Source organism: Emydura macquarii, unplaced genomic scaffold (genome assembly GCF_026122565.2).
Source record: "Emydura macquarii macquarii isolate MOO-44397 ecotype Brisbane River unplaced genomic scaffold, CSIRO-AGI_Emac_v2 contig_2205, whole genome shotgun sequence".
Classification (NCBI taxonomy): domain Eukaryota; kingdom Metazoa; phylum Chordata; order Testudines; family Chelidae; genus Emydura; species Emydura macquarii.
Genome location: NW_027132342.1, coordinates 4,618,615 through 4,643,096, shown reverse-complemented (window position 1 = coordinate 4,643,096; position 24,482 = coordinate 4,618,615). Strand labels below are relative to the sequence as shown.

Genomic DNA, 24,482 nt, shown 5'->3' with positions numbered 1-24,482 from the left:
CCATTACTTGAATGCAATGAATGAGTTATTTTCACAACAGCATATCTCATAGTCATGAACATTGCTACGATTGAGGGATAAGGCAAACACCCACCCACTTGTGTGCCAGCTCCAAGATGCTCTGCCTCGTCACTCCAGGAAGAATGATGCCATCTAACGGTGGAGTTGCCAGTTCCTCTTCTGTGGAAACAAAAACACAAACAAACAAAGAAAATTAAATATTTAAGTGAGAGCAGAAATATTGGATACCAACACGCAATATCAGATATCAGAAGATACAGACCACTGGTTAGAACGCCAGAGGCAGTTTCTAAATTGCACAAACTCAGTCGGATGTGGCCTGTTTGGAATCTCTGCACATTTCTGAGTGAATTGGGATAAGGTGTATTTAGTGGTTAGAGCACACGGCTGGGTTCGATTCCTGGCTCTGCCACCGACTCATTGTGTGACCTTGGGAAACCATTTAACTGCCCAACCTCGGCATAAGGAAGCACAAGTGGAAGCTGGAAGTGACCCACTCTGAGTCTAATATACTGGGTATGCTACTACTGGTTACCTCACTGGGGTGCCGTGAGATGCAGTTAATAAACGTTTGTAAAGAGTTTGGAGGATGCTATATTATATAAGTAAAGCTCAAAGTTAAGCGCGTGCTTCAGAGCTCTGCTGAATGGGGCCTTCAAGTGAGATGGACTTGATGACCTAATAGGGGGTTTCTGTCCCTGACATCTCTGATATGGGGATGATATGATGCTATTTATAATAATACATTTCTCTGTATGTACGGAACAGCAACAAGAGAGATGGCAGTGGAATTTTTCTCTTGCTGCTCTCGTGATGTGCATCATTCTTAACCTGGTGGGACAATGTGAAGGTTGCGAAGGTAGGTCACGGTTCATGCCCATTCGGTCCTTGACCTTTCTATTGAGATGGACAGCATGGGTTCCAATTAGTGACACTTGTAATTTTTGTTATGTGGAAACCTGACTGGAAACTGGAGTTTGATCCAACTCATTTTACACAGGTTGCCATACAGCCATCACATGGTAACAGCTTTCAGTCTTCAAAAACCTGGCTTGGATTTGAAATGACAACCTAGAGACGAAAAAGACTATAACCCTTCAGTGTCATGAACTCTGTTCTTGTCAATGATCCTTAGTCACGTGACATATTTTATGGAAAAGGATTGCTTAATCTGCACCCATTTGACAGGGAATCCCAAGCATGGCAGGCACCAGAAACCCTTTGACTATCTTATCTTAGAGGTTGAAAGTTATTTAACCTCTCCAAGATAATCTGCATGAAATTCCAAAACAGCCAACCATTCAAATTCAAATTGCAAACCTGATTTTGGGGTGGATTTGTTTGTTTGTTTGTTTGTTTAAATACAGAGGAAAAATCAGATTTAAATAAATATATGCTTGATATTTTACACTTGGCAAAAGATAACAGGTAGATTCTCTTGGATTAGGAGCAGTAAAGAAACAAAATATTGCATTTCTGCAGAGTGCAATCTTCTTTTTCTCCTCTGACGTTTTCAGCTAGTCATCATGTCAGCAACACAGCCTCTGGCCAAGATTACTAAAAGCAAAAAATTATTTTGGGTGCCCAACCTGCAACTCCTGAAAGGCACTTGATTTTCATAAAGCATTCTAGCATATGCCTTCTGAAAAACCAGGTCCTTTACAGAGTCTCAAAGTTGGGCATCCAACAATGGAGGTGGCATCCAAAATCACTCATCACTTCTGAAAATCTTGGCCCCTGTTTTTCAGTAGGTTTCCTCATTCTTTTCCTTTTTTAAAGCATCTCATCCTCCCCAGTTACAATCTCTGATCCTTTTTCATCTTAAATGGTGTTAGCCTGCTCATTTTATCTGGCAGTCCCCCAGGTATTTATATGGATGTCCTCTCACAGCAGGTTATCTTCATCTGTTATGCAACACCCATTGTATGCTTCACTGCCTAAGTTCATCGAGGGCTGTATTCCTTACTGTGGACCAAGAGTTTTGGTTCCTGTTTTTCCTACATAACTTGAGAAGTTTCTTTGCAAGTGGGTACTCACAATAGAGTCAAACTCTTCAAGTGCTGCCAAAATGTAAGGATACGACACTTCTAAGGTACCTGTCGGAGGGAGGTACGATCCACCCAGAATATGGCTACACACTATGGGGTTGTCCACACTTGGAGCTGGAAGTGTAATTTCCAGCTCAGGCAGACATATGTACAATAACTTTGATGGAGCTAAGGCGCTGAAAATAGAAGTGTTGCCACAGCAGCGCGAACAATGGGATGGGCTAGCTGCCCAAGTTATGATCCTCCCCCAGGACCCTACGTACTTATTTGGGCAACCAGCCCACCTCACTGCCTGCTCTGCCATGGTTACACGTCTATTTTTAGCACACTAGCTCAAACAAAGTTAGCATGCATATATCTACCAAAGCTGGAAATTACACCTCCAGCTCCAGAGTAGACATACCCAGTGTTGGCAGTTTGTCAGCAGTGAGCATGCCTGATTCAATGACATAAAATGGCCAATTGCTAGATGCCAGGATGCCATCTCTTTCCTTTCTCCCAGGGTTAGAAACTCTACCCCTCCTTTTTCCTATCCATCCATCTTAACACCCAAATAAGCTCCCCATGTCTACCTCCAAGGGCAGTCTGAGCTTTGCCTGTAGCCAGCCAATAACTGAACGTGACTACGTAGAAACATCCATTATGGGCAAATTATTCCATAACTGTCCACTGTGGTGCACTGCTGAAACATCTGGGTAATGGACGCTGTCAGACAAGATTCTGGATTAAATAATCCACTGGTCTGATCTGGTCTGGAAATTCCAGTGTTCTGCATTTGCTACCTCACCAACTTTGGAATCATCCAAGTTGATCATGTCTGAATGTTTATGTTCCTTATGAGAAATAAATGGGCCTCAATACTGAACCCTGTGACACACTTGATACTGTTCCCTCTTCAGAAGTCTTACCATGAACGGCGGGGCGGGATGTGTATAAGATCCAAAATGCATTTTGACTGCTGTGAAGCTATTATGAAAGCCTGCCAGGCCAGCTGCCAAACAGCATGGTGTTGATAGAATATGGGAGCCTGCAAAATGTTTTAAGCTGCCAGCTTTATATAATTTTGTCAAGTATGCATATCATGTCTACCAGACTGGGGTCACCTAGCAGAGCATCTGCCTCCCCCGTTGCGCAATGTCATCATCTCTGACTGGTACTATTTGTGCACCAAAATGCTCATTCTCGCTCTGATCTGCAGCCAAATCTTGCTCCATATGCCTTCAGCTTGCCCATCTTTGGGAAATCAGACTGTGCGCTCACAAACCCCATTTGTCTTTTCATGGGAGAGTCGTTCTGGTAAGCAGCAAACTCCTGGATTTATATTAGCATCTAGGAAAAACAGCCCTGGGTGGGAAAACTTCCTATTCATCTGTTTTTATTGATTTTTATACATATTATTTGTATTGCAGTAGCTTTCCAGAGTCCCACATGATTTATGGAGGTAAATGCTTTAGCTTAATTGACGAACACCACACAAAGAACATGGTTTTCCTCCCAGTACTTTTCCTATCTATAGTGCTTTGTACAGACTCGGGGATGATGATTTCCACAAGTTAGGTGTTAAGTCTATTCAGTATGACCAGTGCAATAATTTTCCCAGCAAGAGAGAGTAGGGAAATGCCATGGTAATTATCACAGATTGTGCAATCAACCTTACATTTATAGAGGTGGACAATGTTGGCATCCTTGAAATCTTGTGGCACTGTTTCTTGCTCAAACGTTTGTTCACCTTTGAATGATCTGCAAAGTTTATTTCTGTTATTTCATCCTTCATGAAGGGATGATGGCCAGGGTGGTGCAAAATGGCGAGATATCTGACCCCCTTTCTGGTTACCAGTGGCACCAAATACAGCTGCGTGCTCCCTTTTCCATGCTCTTTTGGCTATGCTTACGGCAGCCTTTGATGATACCGACAGAGGAGTATTTACCCCATTCTGCAGTGTTAGAAGTTGTTTAATTTGCAACACTTCCATTCTTGCATGAAAGCGGCAGATTTACACATTAAGGAGCTTTTATTTGCTGATGACTGTGCACTGGTTGCTCACTCCATTGATGACATTCAATTCAGAACTGATCACTTCACTTCACTTGTGCAGTGAATCGTTTTGGTTTCACAATCAGCCTAAGATCAAGAAAGATCCTCTCAAGTCAATGGAGAAGTTCTGCTATCTAGGGAGTATGTTGTCACAGAATATCATAATTGATTATGAGATTACCCATTACATCGCCAAAGCCAGCCCTGCATTTGGAATGCGGTCACACCACTTATGGAATGAGAGGTGTGTCAAAATAAGCACTAAGCTAAATGTCTATCAGGCAGTCATGCTGAAAATGCTTCTATATGATTATATGCGACATGGACAACATATTGCTGCCATATTAGGAAACTTCATCAGGTCCACATGCACTGCCTTTGGTCTGTTTGCAGGGTCAGTGGGTGAGACAAGATTCCCAATATCGAAACACTCAATCATTGATGGAGATCTGGCATTCAAAGCATGCTCAGAAAAGCTGATCTGCGTGGTGGTCTTGGCATCTCGTTTGTACGGCAGACTCAAGAATACCCAAGGCCATATTTTCTGGTCAACTAGAGCAAGGCACTTGCTCTCATGTTGGTCAGAACAAACAATATAAAGACACAAAAGCATGTCACGCCAATCCCATTAACTGGGAAACAACACCTCACAACAGAGGAAGGTGGCAGCAGATTTGTCATGTCGCCATTAACTGCTTTGAAGCAAGGCGCATCATCAACACCTTATGTGAAAAATGTGAGCAGTGCAAAGCAAGGACGCAACAGCCTGCAATGGTCTTGGACAATCTTTTCTGTCCCCTATATAACTATGTTTGCAGTTCTCACATTGGTCTGAACTCATATATATGTGCTTATTTACAGCGTTTGCTGAATCCTCGTACGTTGACTCTGATGTGAGACTCCATCATCATTATTGCAGTAGCACTTGGAGGCCAGGGCCCCACTGTGCTAGACATTGAACAACGTGTACCACAGAGATCCTCCCAGTTCTGGAGTGCTTACATTTGAAGTGATTTTAAAATCGGATCCTGCATTTTATTGAACAGCATAAGCTTCGAGTCTTACATAGAAGTATTTATAAACATGGACTGATCAATTCATGTGGGATGAGTTCAGGGCTAGGCAAATTATTACAACAATTAGAAACACAATGAAGTGTTTGCATGGGTGGGGCCACCAATAGAACTTTTGGGTCACATAGGCCTTAGGAAGCTCTGGGGCTCCATAACCTTATAAATCCCGTCTCCCCTTCCCTCTGTGTCACTCTCCCCTTCATTTTTTCCTCTCTTCTTCACACTTTCCTTTCACCCCAGTTCTCCCTTCCACTTTCTCCTCCCTCCCTTGCTGTTCCAATTGCTACTTGCTCCTGGGACCGTCTGCCCCTCTCTTTTTTTCCTTTCTCTGTCTGTCATCCAATACACTTGTCAATCTCTCTCAGAAACTCTCTACAAAAAGAATTAATACTTTTAAGATCACTGTGCATCTAACGGGAGAAAACTTCAAGCTCCACCACTGCATGGCACTTTCTACAGCACAAAAAATGACCATTTTAACAATCGACGAGCTCTATTTTCACACATATTACTTTGAACTTCTGCAAATCCTTTCATCTGAGGATTCCAAAGATCACTTACGGAATTAAACCTTCCATCACCTCTATGAAGTAGGTATTATTATTCCCATTTTATTGATGGGAAAACTGAGGTACAGAGATAAATGATTTGCCCATGGTCACACAGTGACTTGATGGTTCAACCAGAAACAGAACCAAGGTGTCCTGACTCCTTGTGCTAACCATTCTCTAACTGCCTCTGTATACTGGAAAATATAAACAGATTCCATAGTGTACAACCCCCATTTGGTGTGTTCTCTAGACTGGACATTTGTTTTGATTTTAAAGGTCTTCATCTCTGCCAAGCTAAGCCCCTCAATAGGAGAGTCAGACATTACATTTAATATGTTTTCCACTCCTGCCACATTTTGTCTCTCAGCAATTGTTATGTCCTGTGAAAAGGTAGGCTTAGAGGATCACAGTGTGATCAAGCTTTACATTTTGTAAACAGGAAACCATCCTGGGTATATGTCACTCTCCAAATATGCCACTAATGAAAGCAGTATTTCATGAATGGAAACGCCTGCACTCTGTAACAATAATGACATATACTCAGTCAGAACAATACTAAATGTACAGGATCAGCATAATGTGTGTCATGCAAATTTACCAGAGGTTATTGGGTAACTTTTCCCCTCCCCCTACCACCATTATGAAGGAGACAATTTCTACGGTCTGCCCAAGACTGGAATGTTAGACACTTCTTTGGTCCAATACCCTGGCTAAAATGATCTAGCAACGGCTTACAGAAAAAATGTTTCAAATGTGCTCATCTGAAGCGCTGTTGAAATCAGTCCCCAACTAGTGCATTCATGAGGGCATTGCCTGGTAGACAAAAAACATAGCACATGCACTATGTTTGCATTACTCCTTGAACACACAATGAGGTTCCTGATGCTTAAACTGCATCCATGATTTCTAATTTCCAAATCTCACTGTTTCTATGCTTAATCTCCCTCCCCACTCCAGCTGCAATATTTGCATAATGACACAAACAAAACAAGGACAATCTAAGAAGCATCCTTAATGAAGCAATAGAGAACAATAGCAATTGCTTTTTGCCACAGTAGAAGAGGATAGGCAGCTATACACTGGTGCACATTTTCTTGGTGGCAACATTTTTATGGGGTCCCCACAGCTGTAGGTGTTTTAGGTCTTAGCCAGGCTTCTTAATAATACATTGCTAGACAGCTAATTGCCCCTGCAACGCAAGGGAACATGTCATGTTTAATGGCAGGACTGCTATGGAATATGACTGGCATACAGTTGGCTGGATGGCAGGAATGACAGGTTGTTTGTTCCCTCCATGTCACAATGGTACTATTCAGTGGCGTACTGGTAACACAATGGTTAGCAGATATTTGGAACAGTATGGTATTGCAGCTGAATAATTCCTGCTCATTCCTGGTTGCAAAACAAAACAGTTAAGCTCAATGACACCGAATGCTAATCAACTTCTTTTTCACACTGTCCTTCTGCTGAGCAAAATGGGCCAAATTCCTCGCTGGTGGAACTCCAGTGAAGGTGCACATGAGGGTTGAATTTGGCCCAGTGGCTACAATGTCTAATCCACTGTGATGAAATAATGAATAATAATATTCACATACATAGCATCATTTACGTGATCTCAAAGAGCTTTTCAGAGCTAGATAAGTATTATCCCACTTTTCAGATGTATAAACTCAGACCCAGAGACATTATGGGATTTGCCCAAGAATCAGCAGTCAAATTGGAAATAGAACCCAGGAGTCTTGACTCAGACCCCTATACTAAACAAAACATAATGCTGTTTGTATGGTGAGCCACTATTAACCACCACTGCAGCATTGGCAGAAAAATGGCAATGAAATGCCATTTTACAAGAGTGTGCATTGCATTGTCATGAAAAGGATTTGAGCCCAATTTCTTGTTCTTGTTCTTTTTTTTTTTTTCTTACTTTTTGCAGACTGGCAGATGATAGAACAATACTTAGCCTTCATTTAGGACCTGAGCCAAAGCCCTGAGAAGTTAAGGGAGTCTTTCCATCAATTTTTATGGGGTTTGGATCAGGCCCATAGTGCTTAAAACCAGGTTACCCTTCTGTACTAGCAAACAACTGCAGGCACAATTTTTGTGGACACAAATAACTGCATGCACAAGTCCTGGTATGCAAGTGTCTAAATAATTGGTTGCACACACTAACTACACAGTCAGTTGTCTAAGTGGCATAATTTCCAACCACAAATGATTACAGATGCAAAAGAAAAAATTGAGGCCAGCTTTAAAAATGTGGTCCTACATCTTCAAAGCCCTTTACCAGGATTAAAGATGTAGAAGGATGATTGATGTGATACTTTGTCATCTAAGGGAGGGCCACTGGGAGAAAGGTTCATATCATCACTGTAGCAGCATCTCCTATCTTGCTTCGTGGGAAAATCATTATTCAAAAGGAAGGTCTGATTGCTTCCTGGACCCAGGTCATGGTTCAGAAATGGGTGGGAAAGCCCCTGTTAGAGGCCATGATGGAAGCCACCCAAGGCTTAAGCAGAAGAGATAAAAAGGGCAACTCTGCAGCCTGTCACAAAACTGCAAGATCAGAATTTCTGATAACCTGCCCTCTCAGCAGAGGGAACCCCCATTTCTTTGGAAGGGCCCTGATGTAGAACACAAATCTCAGAAGGAATTCTAAAGAAGTTGTGTGAGCTAGTGGGGATGGGCTAATGGGTGACTTCCCTCCTCCCACTAAAACAGCAAGGGAAAGCAATGCAGAGGAGCATTCTTTGGGCCAGAACAACAGACTCCGAGAAGCACCAACCATACAACATTGACACCAGTCGTGGGGTCACAACTGTCTCCCAGGCCGGAGGACTGCAACAAGAAGAGGTTCATACTACTATACCTCCATCTTCGTTTTTCCAGTACAGGAAAAGATTCATTGTTCCGACTTCCGTGATTTGATGATCCTCTCCATACAGCCACAGAACCTGCTGACACCCTAGTTCCATAGCTTCACGCTGGGCATAGATGGAAGAACCATAATTCCTTTCAGGAACAAAAAAGAAAACAGCTATCACTATCTAGCTGGGTATTTTCCTATCATAAAACTTTCCAATTCTCCTACTTCTAAAAACAGCCTAAATTACTTTCAGTGCCCGGACTGCAAAATCTGTTTTAAGATTAAATGCTCTGCAAAGTCATTGCCTGCCCCTGACATAAATTCAGCTCCACAGGGTCTCTGGATTACCTGGATAAAGCTAAAGGGAGTTGTGGAGGGCTGCCGGGAGGCTCCACTGGATCCTGGGATGTAAAGGTACCCCTCACCCAACTGACTCATGAAAATGTTACATTTGTACAAGTAAAGTGGCTTACAGATTATGGAGTGAAGGCCGCAGTACTTCAAGTTTATGCACACAGAAATGGCTTAAAGCTAGTTTATTTGTAGAAGCAGAAAACTTGAAGCAGTTCAATAGGAGTCAGAGGATTCCCCTAGCTGTACAGGTTCTCTCCCTCCCCTTGGATCTCACTGTCTGTTGCTGTTGTCTGATGTGTAACTCTTTACCCAGTGGATTTGCTGACAGAAATCCAGTCAGAAGATATTTAAACTTTTTTATTTTAACTTTGGTTTTCTTTATAACTGCACATTTCAGACATGTACACACACCAATGTGCAGATTTTAGGAAAAACAACTTGCATACTTTGATAAAAGGCGATTGAAAATCATGGGGCACCATGCAAACACTTCAGTTGGGTTAATTTTAACTTCAACATTTACCTACAATTACCACACTTGGGCACCACTGTCTGGTAACTCTGCGTAAATGTTGACTTTCAACAGTGACCACTGTAGATCAAACTTCCATACACTTTTCCACAAAAAAATAAGACAGGGCAGAAGTTTCTCCTAGTCCCTGAGCCTCTTTGCAATTGCCCTTATTCCAAATTTTGGCCCTCATTTTCAAAACTTTTCACAAGTGTGACCACAATTTAACACAGAAATTGTCTTGTGGACACCTTCTATCCCGTTTTCTGACAGTGAGAATGACAGCAACGGCTCACATGGAGAAACATTAGGAAAGTATTTGGTTTATCTTTATTTTAATTCTATTTAGCAGCTGGAATCATGGAGATACTGTCCCACTGTCCCACACAGCTCATTATGGACTACCAGTGGTCCACAAACTACAGTTTAACAACCTCAGCCTTAGTCTGTCTAAGCAAAGTGAATAGATCGGTAGTCTGCCATTTTGTAGTCCATTTTGATTGGAGGTGGGATACAATCTGTGATTTGCTCTACTGCTACATTTAATGATACATCATCATATTCAAGATTCGATACTTTACTGAAAGGAAAACATAATCCAATAGTTGAGCTATGTAATTAATGTATAATCAGGCTCTCTTACCCTCCCAATTTGCAGTCCCCCGTTCCTCCTTTCCAGGCTCTTACATATTTGGGATCTGCCCATAAGGATATTGGATTAAAGCTTCCGCTTGCAAAGTATGGTCCCACAGGACTCAGTATAACATAGAGCAGGGCTCTAGTTGGCTTCTTGACTCCAAGAGAAGGCTGCACAGTAAAAGAAATACAGATCATTTTTGTTCTGTTTGGTTTTTCACCTCTGAGTTCAGATTGTCTGCGTTACCACTTTCAAAGCAGCTGCAGCAGGAGGGTGCTTCATCATTGCTCAAAGGGTACAATGCAGGTGCCACATGGCATGGTGTGATTTGCTTCAAAGATGCCACTTCAAAAACCAGCCTAAGCAACCCTTACTTTACACATAGCTTTCATCTGACTTCAGAACTTGTCACCTGTATGCTACTCTAAAGGTTTCAAGATGCTCTACCTGGTGCTAGGGGTGAGCTCGTGTTCTGGTATTTCGAGTAATTGTGTTGCATTTTTATTATAGCATATCAGATGCTAGAGTAAAAAAAAAAAATCCTTTGGGGGCACCACATGGGCTAAGTGGAATCAGTTGAGAGAAAAGCCATTGTACGTAAAAAAATGTCCTTTATTTGAAGACAATCCAGACATATACGCTTTCAAAGAAAAGTAAAGTCTGGACTATTGTGAGATTGGACCTTCATCTAGGCAACCAGTGTATTAACAGTACTGCATTGTACAGTCTGACATTTTGATTGCAAGTCAGTTGGGGCAGAGATTATGTTGTCACTTATGTATCATATAGCGTCAAACACACAGATGGCCCTAGGGCCTAGACCCAGTTTCAATCACTTTGTAGTGGAATCAAGATGACGGAAGTGCTATAGAAACGCTGCCCGCTGGCTCCATTAAGCAATGCAAAGGTCTGCAATTTTGTAATGTTGGGAAAATTTAAAGTACGGATAAGAGCCACGTGATAACCTACTTGCAAGAATTCAGAAATTTACTCCAGGAGCACATTAATGGCTGTAATATGCATATGAAGAACCGGTCCTCTTTGAATTAATTAGAGTATCTATACCCCCTTTAGAGGCTCCTTCCTTCTTGACAGCTGGCCCCTCATGCATAGAGCCATCACCACCAGGATCTGGAGGCCTAACAGACGGGAACAGGGGATCAAAAGGATCAGTAGGGCTAGGCCCCATGCCCAGCAGAACCCTGACCACAGAACTGAGTGTGTGCAGCAGCCTGGCTGAAAACTGGTACCCCATGCAGTATGTCAAGAGCCACGTGTTTGCTCCTTAAGCAAATAGGTCTGTTGAGGCCAACTCATTGCTTAAGGACCTAAACAATGAGGGTGGTGGGGGGATGGAGAGTCTCACGTAACACTGCATTTCAGATTAGCCCGCTAAGTGATTTACAGTCTTTTTATCCAGGGATTTCTGGTTCAGATATACTCTCAATAGCAGAGTCATTTGACTGGGTCACTGCTGTCTTTTCCCCCCCTAGAATCTCCCTAAAACTGAACCAACCTTGCCTCACTGGAGAGCATTAAGGTTTCTCTTTGATTTTGGGGGAGATTGCTTTCATTGTGCCATCCAGGGCCCTGCATGAGCCCCCATCCAAACAGACTGGCATTTGTGGTTACCACACTATAGGACTGATCAATTCAAGAAGTCCCACTGGATGAATAAGCTTCCTGCAGTCTCCCAGGCGAGCAATACACTGACATGAGGAGGAACTAGAACAGTTTTGACCAGATTGGCACCATCATGAGCAACCTGAACCTCAAAACTGCAGGTGATGCCAGGAGAGCGCTGCAGGATTGCAAGAGGTAGAAACTGCCACATCCAGCACCCTGAAGTCCCAGACCAAAGCATTCATGGTCCTCAGGAACGAGAGGAAGACTTGTCTGCAAATGCAACCCTAGACACGGCCCTGATTGGTTGTCAGAAGACTCTTGTCTTAAGTGATACGAAGATATAGTTTCTGAAACCAGTCCAGGGTTTTAGCTACAACTAACTGAGTTCTCTCTTCTTTCCCCAAAGAATAACCAGTCACCCAGATAAGGAATGACGGCTACTTCCTGCTTTCTAAAATGGATGGCCACTGCACAAATTAATGTTGTAAAAACATTAGAGGCCCAGGGTCAGGGCACAATATTGTATGTGAGACCCACTAAACTAAATCCTGGGGTTCTGCTGAGACGCTGGAACCACTGGCACATTCAGCGATGCATCCTTCAGGTCCCTTGAGGCCTTTTTTGTTTTCTCAGTATACCGTAGTGCCTCAACAAAATGGCTAACTGAAGAAAAGGATAGTTAACTAAGGCCCTGATGCTGCTAAGTGGCAGCAGAAGTAGACCCTTAAAGGATAATGCTAGAAGACCAGAAGTCCTGTAAGAAATGGCATACAGGGGACAAGAAATTTCTCTGCCTCATATGGATAAAGGCCCAATGAGTGCAGACTAACCTGAAACAATCAGAGCACTTTCCTTGCCTAATGAAGCCCCACATCAAAGAACCTCTGAAAATCACTATAGTAAATCCCATTTCGTATTTATACTTTGCACTTACTGCAGGGAGATCATTTTATCTGAGGATTTGCAAGTGCTTTACAAACATTAAGTTAACAAAACCCCAACACCTTTGTGAAGGAGTTAATTATTACAAAGACTATTTACAGATGGGGAAATTGAGAGGAAGTAACTCGCCCAAAGAGAGCAGCAAATGAGTGGCAGAACTGGGAACAGGACTCACATCCTGATTCCTAGTCCTATGCTCTAACCAGTAAGCCTGAAAGTTTTCCCTCATATGAGAGCTGACAAGAAACTAAAGTGTTCATAAGAATCAACTCCCTAATTGTTTTGCTGACATCATAGACTTGCTTCAATCACTCCACAAGCAATTTGTGTACATGCATACACACACTCCTACAGAGGAGCTGAAACTGAGGTGAAGTTCATCCAGGAATGAGGAAAAATTCACCCATGAGAGAAAAGCACTTGGGGCTCCTCCACAGGAGAACAACTTTCAATTACTTGTTGAGCTTTCAATTACCTTGCCAGTGGGGGACCATGACATTCAGTCACTGAATTAACATGTATATCTCCCATAGCCTTTTCTCAATTACTTTTCAGTTTTTCAATGCACACATTGCTGTGTAACTACCTAGTTTCCTTTCCCTACAAAACACCAATTTGAAATATAATACATAGCATATATATAGCACACAGATTAAGTGAAAAATTATCTTAAATCCAATGATTTGAACAAGTATGTCCACTAGATGGTGTTGTGCTCAATGTAAATGAGCTGTATAAAATGAGGGTCCACAGAGTGGAGCATTTCCTAGGTAAATCAATGTGTTAATGGCAAAGAGAATTTAGCAGTTTCAGGTAAGCAATCATGGGGAAAAAGGGGTTTGGACTAAAACACTGTTAGAGATTTTTCCTATCACTGAAATTAGCTTCTATTTTCTGCTATTCTGCTATTTTCACTTGCAATTATAAAGATAATACTACAATTACTGGTATATAAAACTCAGAAGAAAAAAGGTTTTTCCAAACCTCTGTTCCAATTAAAGTAGGGCGGATATACAGGCTTGCAGATGTCGAGTGTGGGACCCACTCCTTTTCCACTTCCACAAGCTTCCGGATGCACTCTAATAGCTCCTCCTTGTCAAAGCACTGAAAGAAAGAAAGAAAGAAAGAAAGAAAGAAAATGGCTTTTATCGAAAAATATTCTAACAGGAACTTTTAATCATGATGAAGAAGTTCTTGCAGGCTATAAAAGTCCACATGATTCAAACATCACCATTGGTGTGAAATAAGACACAAGGGAAAAGGCCATGTGATGTTAACTGCCAAGAAATGAACTATCTTAAGCTCCTTATTGATATTGTGAAATACATTTCACAAGCTCATATAAAGAACCAGTGGGATTAGCCACCTTCAATTCTGTTTTACAAAGCACACTGGAAAGAATGCGGTGCGTGCATATAGGCAATGCCTTAACTTTTCAGAAAGTCACAGAGTTTAAAGCCAAAAGGGACCGCCAGATCACCAATCTGACCTCTTGTATAACATAGGCCACTAAACCCACCTCCAGTTCCCCCTGCATTGAGCCCAGTAGTCTGGATTACCTTAAAATATTACAGCCCTCAGGAGACTAAACTATTGGGCGGCACAGGCAGAAAATAGGAGGCACCAAGGTAAACTGATGCCCAAGGTCCCTCAACGGTAGGGTATTGATTAAGTGAGATATACCTGGATGATCCTAGCACTTTGTTCCCAGATCTTGAACCAGAATTTAAGGTCTATGAATTTTCAGAGCATTCTGGATAATGATGAACAAATGAACAGACTATGTCTTCCATTTCGCCTTAGAAATTCTACATATGGTATCACCATAACAAGCATGGCCGGAAATGCACAGGCCAGGGTGCAACTATTAGGAGCACATATTTTGTCTTGCTAAAGTTCATCAGCATGGTAATAAAGTTGGGGTACCAAGGAGCTACAGGACTTGACTAAGGTCATGAAGCAAGTCAGCAGCAGAGCCAAAAATAAAACTCTGACCTGGGGACCTCACCACTGGAAACACTGGGTTAAATTCTACTTGTGCGAGCCCATAGACTTGCATAATTGTAAGAGAGGGTGCAATTTGGCCCACTGTCTGTATATAAATGTTTAGAAGGATGTATGTATTATATGCCTTCTGCATCTAAAGGATTGATTAATCCCTCAAACTTTAATTTCTATCAGTGGAAAAGGGCAACAGGGAAAGATGGAGAAAATGAACCACAGTTTTTGTCCCAATGATCTTAGCAGAAGAGTTCATTTCACCAGCTCCCTAGAACGACCCCTTCATCATGACAAGACTGCTAAAAAAAGATTTAAACTGAAGTACTATATTTTCTTCATAGTCAGTGAGGCTTTACATCTACTGCGCACTTCAAAGACTCACACGCTAAAAATAAAAATACTTTCCTAACCCAAGGAAAGGATGGGCTTCAGTTACATACTGGCAGTGTTGCTCGCACCGCTGACCGCAGCATCCTGTCCATGTTGAGTGTTGGGCGGAACAGGCGGATTTTACCATCCACTCCTCGATAAGCCTTCATTCCTTCAAACAGCTACCAACCCAAAAGGAAAAAGGAGCCGAATTAAAACTGCGCAGGGTTATCTCATGACCACCAATGCAACAATAAAACATGATCTTTGGAAGTAACACAGCTTAGCAATTCCATATACACTTCACATCTTCAAAGAACTGCATAAATTCTAACTAGTTCATCTTTGCAGCACCCCTGTGAGATAGATAAATATTATTACTCCCATGTTACTACATGTTAGTCTAGGTGTCTACACTACAGATACATCTGTCTAGGGGACTTGATGATAATGTAGTTATCCTGATCTGGTTACAGGAGTTAAAATTTGTAGCATGGGTGGGACTTTATCATACCCTGACTAATGCCTAGGACTGATCCCAAAAAGCATCTTCCTTTATGGAAAAGCCCTGTAGAATTTAAATAAGCTATGATCAGTTTTCTTTAAGGCTCCACCCGATGCATGCACATGCTAAAGGAAAAGTAAGGGAGCCAGTTGCAATTCCTTGATCCTGTATCAGGTGGTCTTGGCAGTAGTTAGAGCAGCTGAGGCTTGGTCCATCTGTCTCCCAGCACACCCCTATGTGGAGAGAAGGGGGGAAAAGGATAGGGGGACACAGGTTGCACAGAAATCAGCTCCATCAGCTTTATGCCAGAAGAAGAATTCAAGAAGAATTCTTCGCTGACAGCTTATAGCCAGAAGCCAGCCACTTTGAACCGTGAGATCAGACTGGAGACTCTAGCGTAGGAGTGGGAAAACTACAGCCCGCGGGCCGCATACAGCCCATCTGAGCCTTTCATCAGGTCCTCCAGCTGGGCCTGGCCGAAGCGTGGCGCCGCTCCCCGCCCCCAGTCCCACCCATTCCCCCCACCCCTCTCCTACCATGTGGGCCCAGCAGCACCCTGGCTGGACCGCGGCAGCTGCTCCCTCCTCCCAGCTCCACCCCTTCCCCTCTCCTACCACATGGCCTGCCACACAATTTCATATCCAGATGTGGACCTCAGCCAGAAAGTTTGCCCACTCCTGCTCTAGTCCATAGTTTTTTGGCCACAGAACGTAATAGAAAACTATACCCATGCAACTGAATAGTTCCAATAACATACAGAAACAATATAATCCTTTAAATTCTAGGAGTTGTTTTTAGAGTAGTTTCTATAGAACCTAAATGGTTTCATCACTAGTAAATTCTATAGCACTTTTCCATAAGGGTTAGTACAGTAGAGGACTATCAAAGGCTTTAGTGCAGCTTCCAGGACACAGTTAGGTCTTGTTCACACCACAAATTTTAATTGTGTTGTAACTGGGTTGCAGGACAACCCAGCTATAATATAAAAACAGCCTCAGAGATTTCTCTAGACCATACATCAATTAAATGGCAAAGTCACGATTAGAACTCAGGACTTCTTACTTCCTAACATTGTACTCACTGCTGTGGACCATGCCAGTTCCCACTTTAACAACACTTCTTGCACAAATTTAAAAGGTATCCATCCCACAACAAAATGTGATACAGTAGCCAGAGAACAAAATGCACAAAATGTATTAAAACGTCAAGGCATAGCTGATGATATAGGAACTTTACTAGAATTTTGTACTGGACTAGCAATCAGCTAATACTATAATTTTCTTATTGTGCCAATTGTAGATATTACAAAAAGGCTGTTTTCCCCCAATATGCATTTACAGAACATTTTATAAGAGGAAGGAATGTTAGTCTAAGATATGATCAGTGATTTGAGAGAAGCAAGAATCACGTCATTATTGCAACACAAAGCTTGCTCAAGCCTTTAAATCTTTTTCTCCCTGGATGGATGATTATAACTTTTCAGAGCACAGAAAACCTTTTCATTTTTTAAAGAGACAGTGCCTGCAGTGTGTTCTGGGAATGTCCAGCTGTAATCAAAGCAATTGCTGTAAGTGCTTGTGGGTTTTTATACAATTTACTGCTGCAAATTGTTGCAGGGCTGCAAATGTGTGCCCACTATATCAACTGGCATCTGTAAGTCATAGGAGCTAGATCTAGAGGCTAGCAGATCCAGGATATCACAGTGTATCATGGAGGGCAATGAGAAGGGAGGGGGGAATGCCAAATTCATCATTTTTATTATACCCACTGTGTATTCATTGAGCCACAGCATTGGCACCAGATTCTCCTCTGTCTGTCCTCTTGGCTAGAGGAAACGTGATGCAACAAAGGTAAAAAGAATAAAAAAAAAAAAAATGGAAAAAAATAAGAGCATATTCATATTAGCAATGATTTCAGACTGGGCCATGGCCTAGCACTAAAGCAATACGCTACTATGAGTGCAACATAAATTTGGGACTCCAGCGTGGTTTCTTTCTCCCTGGGCATATCAAGAGTTGTATCTAGCCCTCCTCAGCCACAGAGACCTGTAACCATAACACAGATCCTTGAAAGTTAGGTGACTGAATGGGAAAAATGGGGTAGGCCAGAGCCTTGTGGCTCAGAGGAGTCTCCCAGGCAAAAAAAGAAAAAGCCATGAGCCTGTTTCTCTTCTCTTTTACACCAGTGTAACTCCATTGAGTTCAGTGGAGTCACTCCTGATTTATGCTGAAGCGGGAGGAGAATCAGGCCCAATGCTCTCACTGTATGTTCCTAGATAGCTCAACGTGCCCTACTGATGCTCTGATACAGACAAGTTTAGCACAAGTCGCTCCAATGACACAGAAAAGGCAGCTTTAGACACTAATAGCAAAGCACATTTTTAAAATATTAACCACGCTGGCTTCCGGCTGTTAACATTTCACTTTCTTATGGGCAACTCCTTGCTGCTATCTGGTCTCTGCTCTAATACATTTATTTTTCATCTTATAAGATCGCCTGAAACGAGTCAACAAGTGGGAATTAAAAACAAGAAAATGCCTAGTGTGCCCTGAAAGCCAAGCTATGGGTTTTTAATGCACTCTATCAGTTTTACAGTGTGCATGCCCAGTCCCTAAATTAATATCATCAACTTTTCTAGAGTCTCATACAAACCATTTCAGTGTTACACTAGAGTACGTAGCAGGGTGAGCTGGAAACCACAGGCCAGATTTTCCTCTCAGTTAATCAAATGTTAATCAAAACTAACCCCACCGAAGCCAACGGAGTTACTCTGGAGTGACACCAGTGTTAACTCAGCGCAGTAGGTCAGTACTAACTAACTAAGACAGTAACAGTACTTAGAACGTATTATGATGTGATGTTTTCAAAAGCTAGTAAAGAAAAGGCAATTCCCTTATCCATTTGGTACTCACTTCCACAGCATAATGCAGAGATGATGAGCCTGGATGTAATGAAAGGTTCTCAAGGGGCTTAATAAGAGGTTTCTCCCATCCTGAAGCCAAAGACCATTCGACTGTCAGCATGTTGTCTGTGAAAACAGATCCAAACACCAAACCACTGGGGTCAGGTTTTTCCTTGAAAGTGGTAGCTGGGTTAATAATTAAATCTGCAGCCTGGAAGAAACATAAAACAAGGATGTATACATTTTTTTAAATAATTCAAAATTGGATTAAAAATGCTTCTGCATCATTCACCACAGAACTATAAATAGGTAAGGGAGAATTCGTTTTTTTTTTTTTATTTACAGTTTTGACAGATATCAATGTTTAATTTTAAGCATTTTTTCTATTTAAATTTTAACAGGTGCGGGAAATTATGGGGGAGAGGGAGTCAGACAGTAATTGTTTAATGACAGACGCTGAAATTCAAAAATCTTCCTACAAGGTCACGTCTGCAGGATACAAAGACTTCTTCATATAAGGGAAGATTGTAACTTGACACAGGGAGATATGGTACATTTTTGCCCCTGCATCATGGCAGAGGGAGCGAGAAGAGCAGGTTTTGAGGGGCTGCCCTTGCAAACACAGGCAGGCAGGAGTGGCTGGAGCAGAGAGGGACATGGGCAGAGCCTTGGCTCCATGCTCCCCCCTCCCCTTTTCACAACATGCGGACCTGCACAGCTGAACTGGCTCGGAGGGGAAAGTAATCTGCCAGAGAAGGAATTGTCGCTCAGCCATACCACCTTCCTTGGGGTGGCATATGTGCTGCCCTTTACTCATGGCTCCAAGTAAAGTGCCAGTCTTTTATTTGATACTTAAGAATACTGTGCAATTAATTCACAGATGCACTAAGGTAGAAATGGTTCAGCACCAGCCATCGTGGATTCTGCAGGGGACTTGGCTTTTCAGACTCAAACACATTTTGCAAAGAAAAAGGAATTTGGTCTCAGTCTTTTGAAAAAGTCTCTCTAAACAATCTGATTTTCAGGAGGCCTTTAATAAACAATGGCCTTTTTTTTTTTTTTTTTGCATAATGCATTCAATGTAAAATGAATGGCAAGCCAAGACACATGAAGAGCCAGCAGCTTTTTTTTTTTACAACCATTATAAGGCTTGCTTGTCTAGGACAGTATTACAGTGCATTTCTTTGACTATACTAATACAACAATTACAGTTCTTATCTCTTTGTAAGACTCTTTAGCCTGCCCAGAGTGAACTCTTTGCTTAATGATTTCTTGAAACAAAAAAAGGATTCTACTGAAAACCTATTATCAACCAACCATGAAAAAGATATCACCAAAAGCTGTACATCAAAATAAAAGCCAATATTTTGAAACCTGGGTGCTTAAAACTAACCATCTGAATATACTTAAACCCAACTTTAGGAATCTGGCTAAATCCCATTGATGTTAATGAGACTTATCAGGTATTCAAAGCCAAACTTTTATTTGAGTACTCTTTGCTTTTCTGAATCAGAGCCATAGGTATCCTAAATTAAACGATTTTCAAAGGTGCTGACCACCCGAAGTTGCCACTGAAATCAACAAGAGCTCAGAACTTCTAAAACTCAGGCCTCTTTGATTTAGGTGGTTAAATTTAGATTTGTGCGCTTCATTTTAAGCTCCTGGATTTAAAAAATTTTAACCAAAGCTTTTGGAGAGGATAAATACTTAGATTTTTTATTCATATGCGAGCTGATTGTACTTGAGTAATATGTCTAAGGGCTACTATTAGGGGCGGGGAGGGAAAGCAGAGACGGGGGAGGGTTCTTGATCCAACGCCAATCAAAGGTCTTGTTAAAGCCAAAAGGTGTGCCGAGCACTCTCGTTCAGGTTCCAGAGAAGGAGCAAATCAAGCTCCTTTACATAATAAAGACAGCAGCGAAAAATGGAGGACACCACCCAAAGCAGTAGGGTCAGGACTAATCTGTGTGGGGCTGCGGGGCTTCCCCAGTCGCAAATGCTGGGGCTATGAAATTGGGCTGCAGGCTGTGTGTACTGGAGATGGAGTCTGTAGGAGGAATTATGAGGCTGGTCCCGAAAGGAAGCAAAGACAGAGCTGCTCTGGGCACAGAGCATGCCGGAGTGGCAGATCTCTGAGCAAGGCCACAGCCTGCTGCAGTTTCTTTCTATTGTGTTCAGGAAAACAGGCCTTTGTGTCGACTTTTTGTAAATAAACCACACTAAGCATATACCTGACTCATCTCACCAATTCCTCATCGTAACAGAAACAATCCTGCAAGGCCCCAAATATTGGCCAATTGCTCAGGCCAAAGAATCAACAATAATTAAACAGGCAAACAAGAGGCAGATTTAGTGGACCTCATAATCTCTGATGTGAAAACTTACATGGGATAAATTAAAATATATATAGTTTGATCACTACTGTTATCTATCCTTTCCTTAAGCATCTCTCTTTCTCTCCCCACCACCTTCTGTTAATTTCTCTCTCTCTCTTCCTCTATTTTTTCTGTGGTTGACACCACACTATTGTGGTGATGCCTAGTTACCACATTGATTGGACTGAAACGCATACAATAATAACTGTGAAAGATGCCAGCTTGACAACACTGCAAACTGAAGTCTCCTGTTTGTCCACAGAAGTAGCACAACACGTGCAAGTGCAGAGCAAGTTTCCCCACAGCCTTCAATGTGCCTCGACCCTGAAATGGAGAGACTAGCATTAGGAGTAAGAAAAGCAAGTGTTAGTGTCAACCCTTGGCCCCTCTATTCATACTGCCGACATGGGTAGCCGTTACAATGGTGGTTAGCGTTAATTAATGCTCTCACGCATTTCTCAACACTGCTGCCTGCCAAATCCACCAAAGTGGGAGCACTGCTGAGAAAGTCACACAAGGGGTAAATTAAGCTATTTTTTTATTACTTGTATTGTGGTAACATTAAAAAAAACCTAGATCAGGGCCACATAGTACAAACATTGACATGGAACTAAATATGTTGGATTCTAGCCTCATCAGATCTGAGCATCATTGACTTCAACAGACGTTATTTGCATCCAGCGGTGGGAAAACATTGCCTCAAGGGTCTCGACTCCCAGTTCCATCCTCTAACCGCCAGATCCGACCATGGCAGCAGGATCCAGGGAACTGTGGGTTCTGTTCCTCGTTCTGCCAGTGGCCGGGCAATCCTGGGCAAGCAACTTCACCTCTGTGCTTCCGTTGTGTATTTAGAAGAGATCACAAGCTCTCTGTGGCAGAGACCGTCCCTAGGTGTTTGTAGGAGTCTGATCTCAATGGGGGCTTCTAGAAGAATGCAAATATTAAGCACATATGAAGTATGGCAAATCGAAACAGATTTGTCAATTGTGACTAAATAAATACTTGGAAACTTATTAGCAGCTTGTGTTCAATGGAAAATTAATTGTATATGCGACAGTGATATGTTTTCAAATGTCACAAAGCCTCCCTTATCATCGCTTTACATTCATTCCCATATTGATTTAAAGCGAAGCCTGAGGCTCGAGAATGGAACGTGAGCAATGAGGCAATAAGGTTCAGGTAAGAAAAAACTCGGTGTTCTTACCTGAAAAAAAAGAAATGTCTTTGAAGTTGTGCCAGAAAAAAAATGTGCAAAAACCTGAGCTCTTCTATGCAGATTCACTTGCAGACAGGATTTATGAACGTCCACTAGCACATACACTTGGTCCTACAGCTTGCTCTGTTTTGTCTGACAGGATAGGAATCTGAGCTGAATTTACCCTGGGCAATAATAATAAATAAAATAACGAATGACGGCAGAGGAGACTCGAACCTATGGATCCAGTTGGAACAGTGGTTGGAGAAGAGGGGAGTGGCAGCTCTGGAGTTTGCTTGCCCTTTCTCCCTGATCCTGTGGAAGCTCCACTGCAATCAAGCTTGGAGGTGGGGTTGGGAGAGGTGGGCAAGGCTAAAGGAGGGAGAAAGAACTTCTGCCCACAGGTTTTGCTTCCTCATTCACCCTTGAGGCAGCATACAACTGAGAAGCATTAACTCGGGCCCCAAGCCTCTCAGAGGAAGGAGGGGTCAGAGCAGCGGTGCAGAGAGATGTGCCCATGACAGGATTGGAAGCTCCCTTTCCTGTGGATCTTGGTAATGAGTGGTGTTGGGGATCCATACCGCTGCCTCCCCGAACTTCTCCTGCCTGTGGACAAGATTTCAAGGAAACTCTGCTCCCAATCCATCAGAGCATTTAAGCACAAACCTAACTTTAAGCACACGAGTAGTCTCATTGACTCCAATGGGACATTCCTAATGTTAATCTTGTGCTTAAGTATTTTGATGGATCAGGGCCTGATTCAAAGCCCACAAAGTCAATGTGACTCTCTCCCTTGACTTCTGAGGGTTCTGGAGGCAAAGCTGGAGGAATCAGCAGGCTCCTCAAAGCCCTAGTTCCCAGAGTTCCTCTTCAGGAGGGTACAGTTTGGACCAATCACACTTGTAATTTGGCCCTCAATCGATATTCTTTGCTCTTCCACTATCAGAGTTACACTGATTTTTTCTTTAGCCAAGAAAGAAGGAAAATGAATAATTCTGGATCTTACAGAAAATTACAGACGTTCTAAATCCTGGCAAAAAATTTTTGAGGATTAACAGAGCAAGCCCTCCCTTCAACAGCTAGCAACATTATTTTATATATCACAAAATGACAGCAAGTGAATATCTTATTTACCGAGTAGGTGTTAGATGAGCCATTTGAAGCATTACCTACATCTCAACAATTAAAAAATGATCACAGCAAAAACGATTATTTCAAAATAATACACTTTGATTAGCAGAACAAATATCTGACCAGAAACTGGGAAGAACAACGCAATGATACATTTAGTCATTTTAACTACTTGTACCTTGCCCATTGTGAGAGCAGCTAGCCACTTCATGTATATTGAGATGCAGCAACACCTTAGAATGCCAGGGGATCACATAAACCACTGACACTCTGTAGCATCCCCAACCCTTTGTAATGAAAGTCTACTCATTGAATTCCCATATGTAAACAAATGCTTGGACAAAACTATAGGTCCTGCAATATGTTCGAAAAAGAAGTAAACTCTACTTCTAGCAGATCTGAAAAATAGCAAGTTATCCCCAAGTACCATGAATTTTTGTAATGGTATTTATACATTCTGCAAGTGCAGTGGGTCAAATTCTGCCCTCAGTCACACCCAAGCTGAGGCCAAGTTTGGCCCAATATCATATGACTGTATTACATTTAAATCTACATGTATGTACCTGTTTTAAAGGATTCTTTTCGTAATATAACATTTTATTAAACTAATTACACAATAAACAATTAGTATCAAATGCCTGTTTTTAAAAATGTATCTGCCAGCTGGACTGATTGATTAATGTGATTTCTAATGCTGTGCTGTCCTTTGCCTCACAACTGCTGTATTTCTGCACTGAAGCATAAACACCATGTTCCATTTTTAGAAAGTGTTTGCCTGGAAGAAGGTTTGATTCTAACACAAACTGAGAGCTCATGTTGGCCTGTGACACAGAACTGGAATACAGAGAAATCTGTAGTACTTCAGTAACGAGATATCACTGTACAATAATATAATATTTTGGATTTATATAGCATCATTCATCTGAGCACTTCAACACTTTAAAATCTACACATTTCTTAATAAAGTCTCAACCACTTGAGAGACACCTTCTTATTAGATCTATCTCACACATATGGAAACTGAGGCACAAAGAATGTTGTTTCAAAAATTTCTAATATGTCTAACGTTAGGCATGTATATCCGTATTCAGCCACTTATAGCAGTAGCCTGGTTTTCAGAAAAGCTGATTTCATCAGGAGCTGGAAGTGCTTAACATCTATGAAAATCAGGTTGCTTATTCAGGTGCCTACCTTCAGGCCAACGAGTTTGAAATTTTTGGCCCAAGTCACACTACAAACGTTGAAAAGCTAGGAATAGCATCCAGATCCCCTGCCTCCAAGTCCTGAGCATTAACCACTAGTTCATCCTGCCATCCTTCCAATGAACCATTGGATTTGGACAA

At 42.0% G+C, this 24,482-nt stretch overlaps 1 protein-coding gene across 1 annotated transcript in view; it reads right to left on the bottom strand.

Moving 5' to 3' along the window:
• Positions 1 to 24,482, bottom strand: part of BCAT1 (branched chain amino acid transaminase 1) — a 93,141-nt gene that overhangs the window by 19,997 nt on the left and 48,662 nt on the right. The window contains exons 3-8 of the mRNA XM_067559194.1: positions 18,449 to 18,649; positions 15,103 to 15,213; positions 13,646 to 13,765; positions 10,100 to 10,263; positions 8,595 to 8,737; positions 95 to 180 (exon numbers count right to left, since the gene is read on the bottom strand). Of these exons, the coding sequence (XP_067415295.1) occupies positions 95 to 180; positions 8,595 to 8,737; positions 10,100 to 10,263; positions 13,646 to 13,765; positions 15,103 to 15,213; positions 18,449 to 18,649 (825 nt within the window). The remainder of the gene's footprint in view (positions 1 to 94; positions 181 to 8,594; positions 8,738 to 10,099; positions 10,264 to 13,645; positions 13,766 to 15,102; positions 15,214 to 18,448; positions 18,650 to 24,482) is intronic.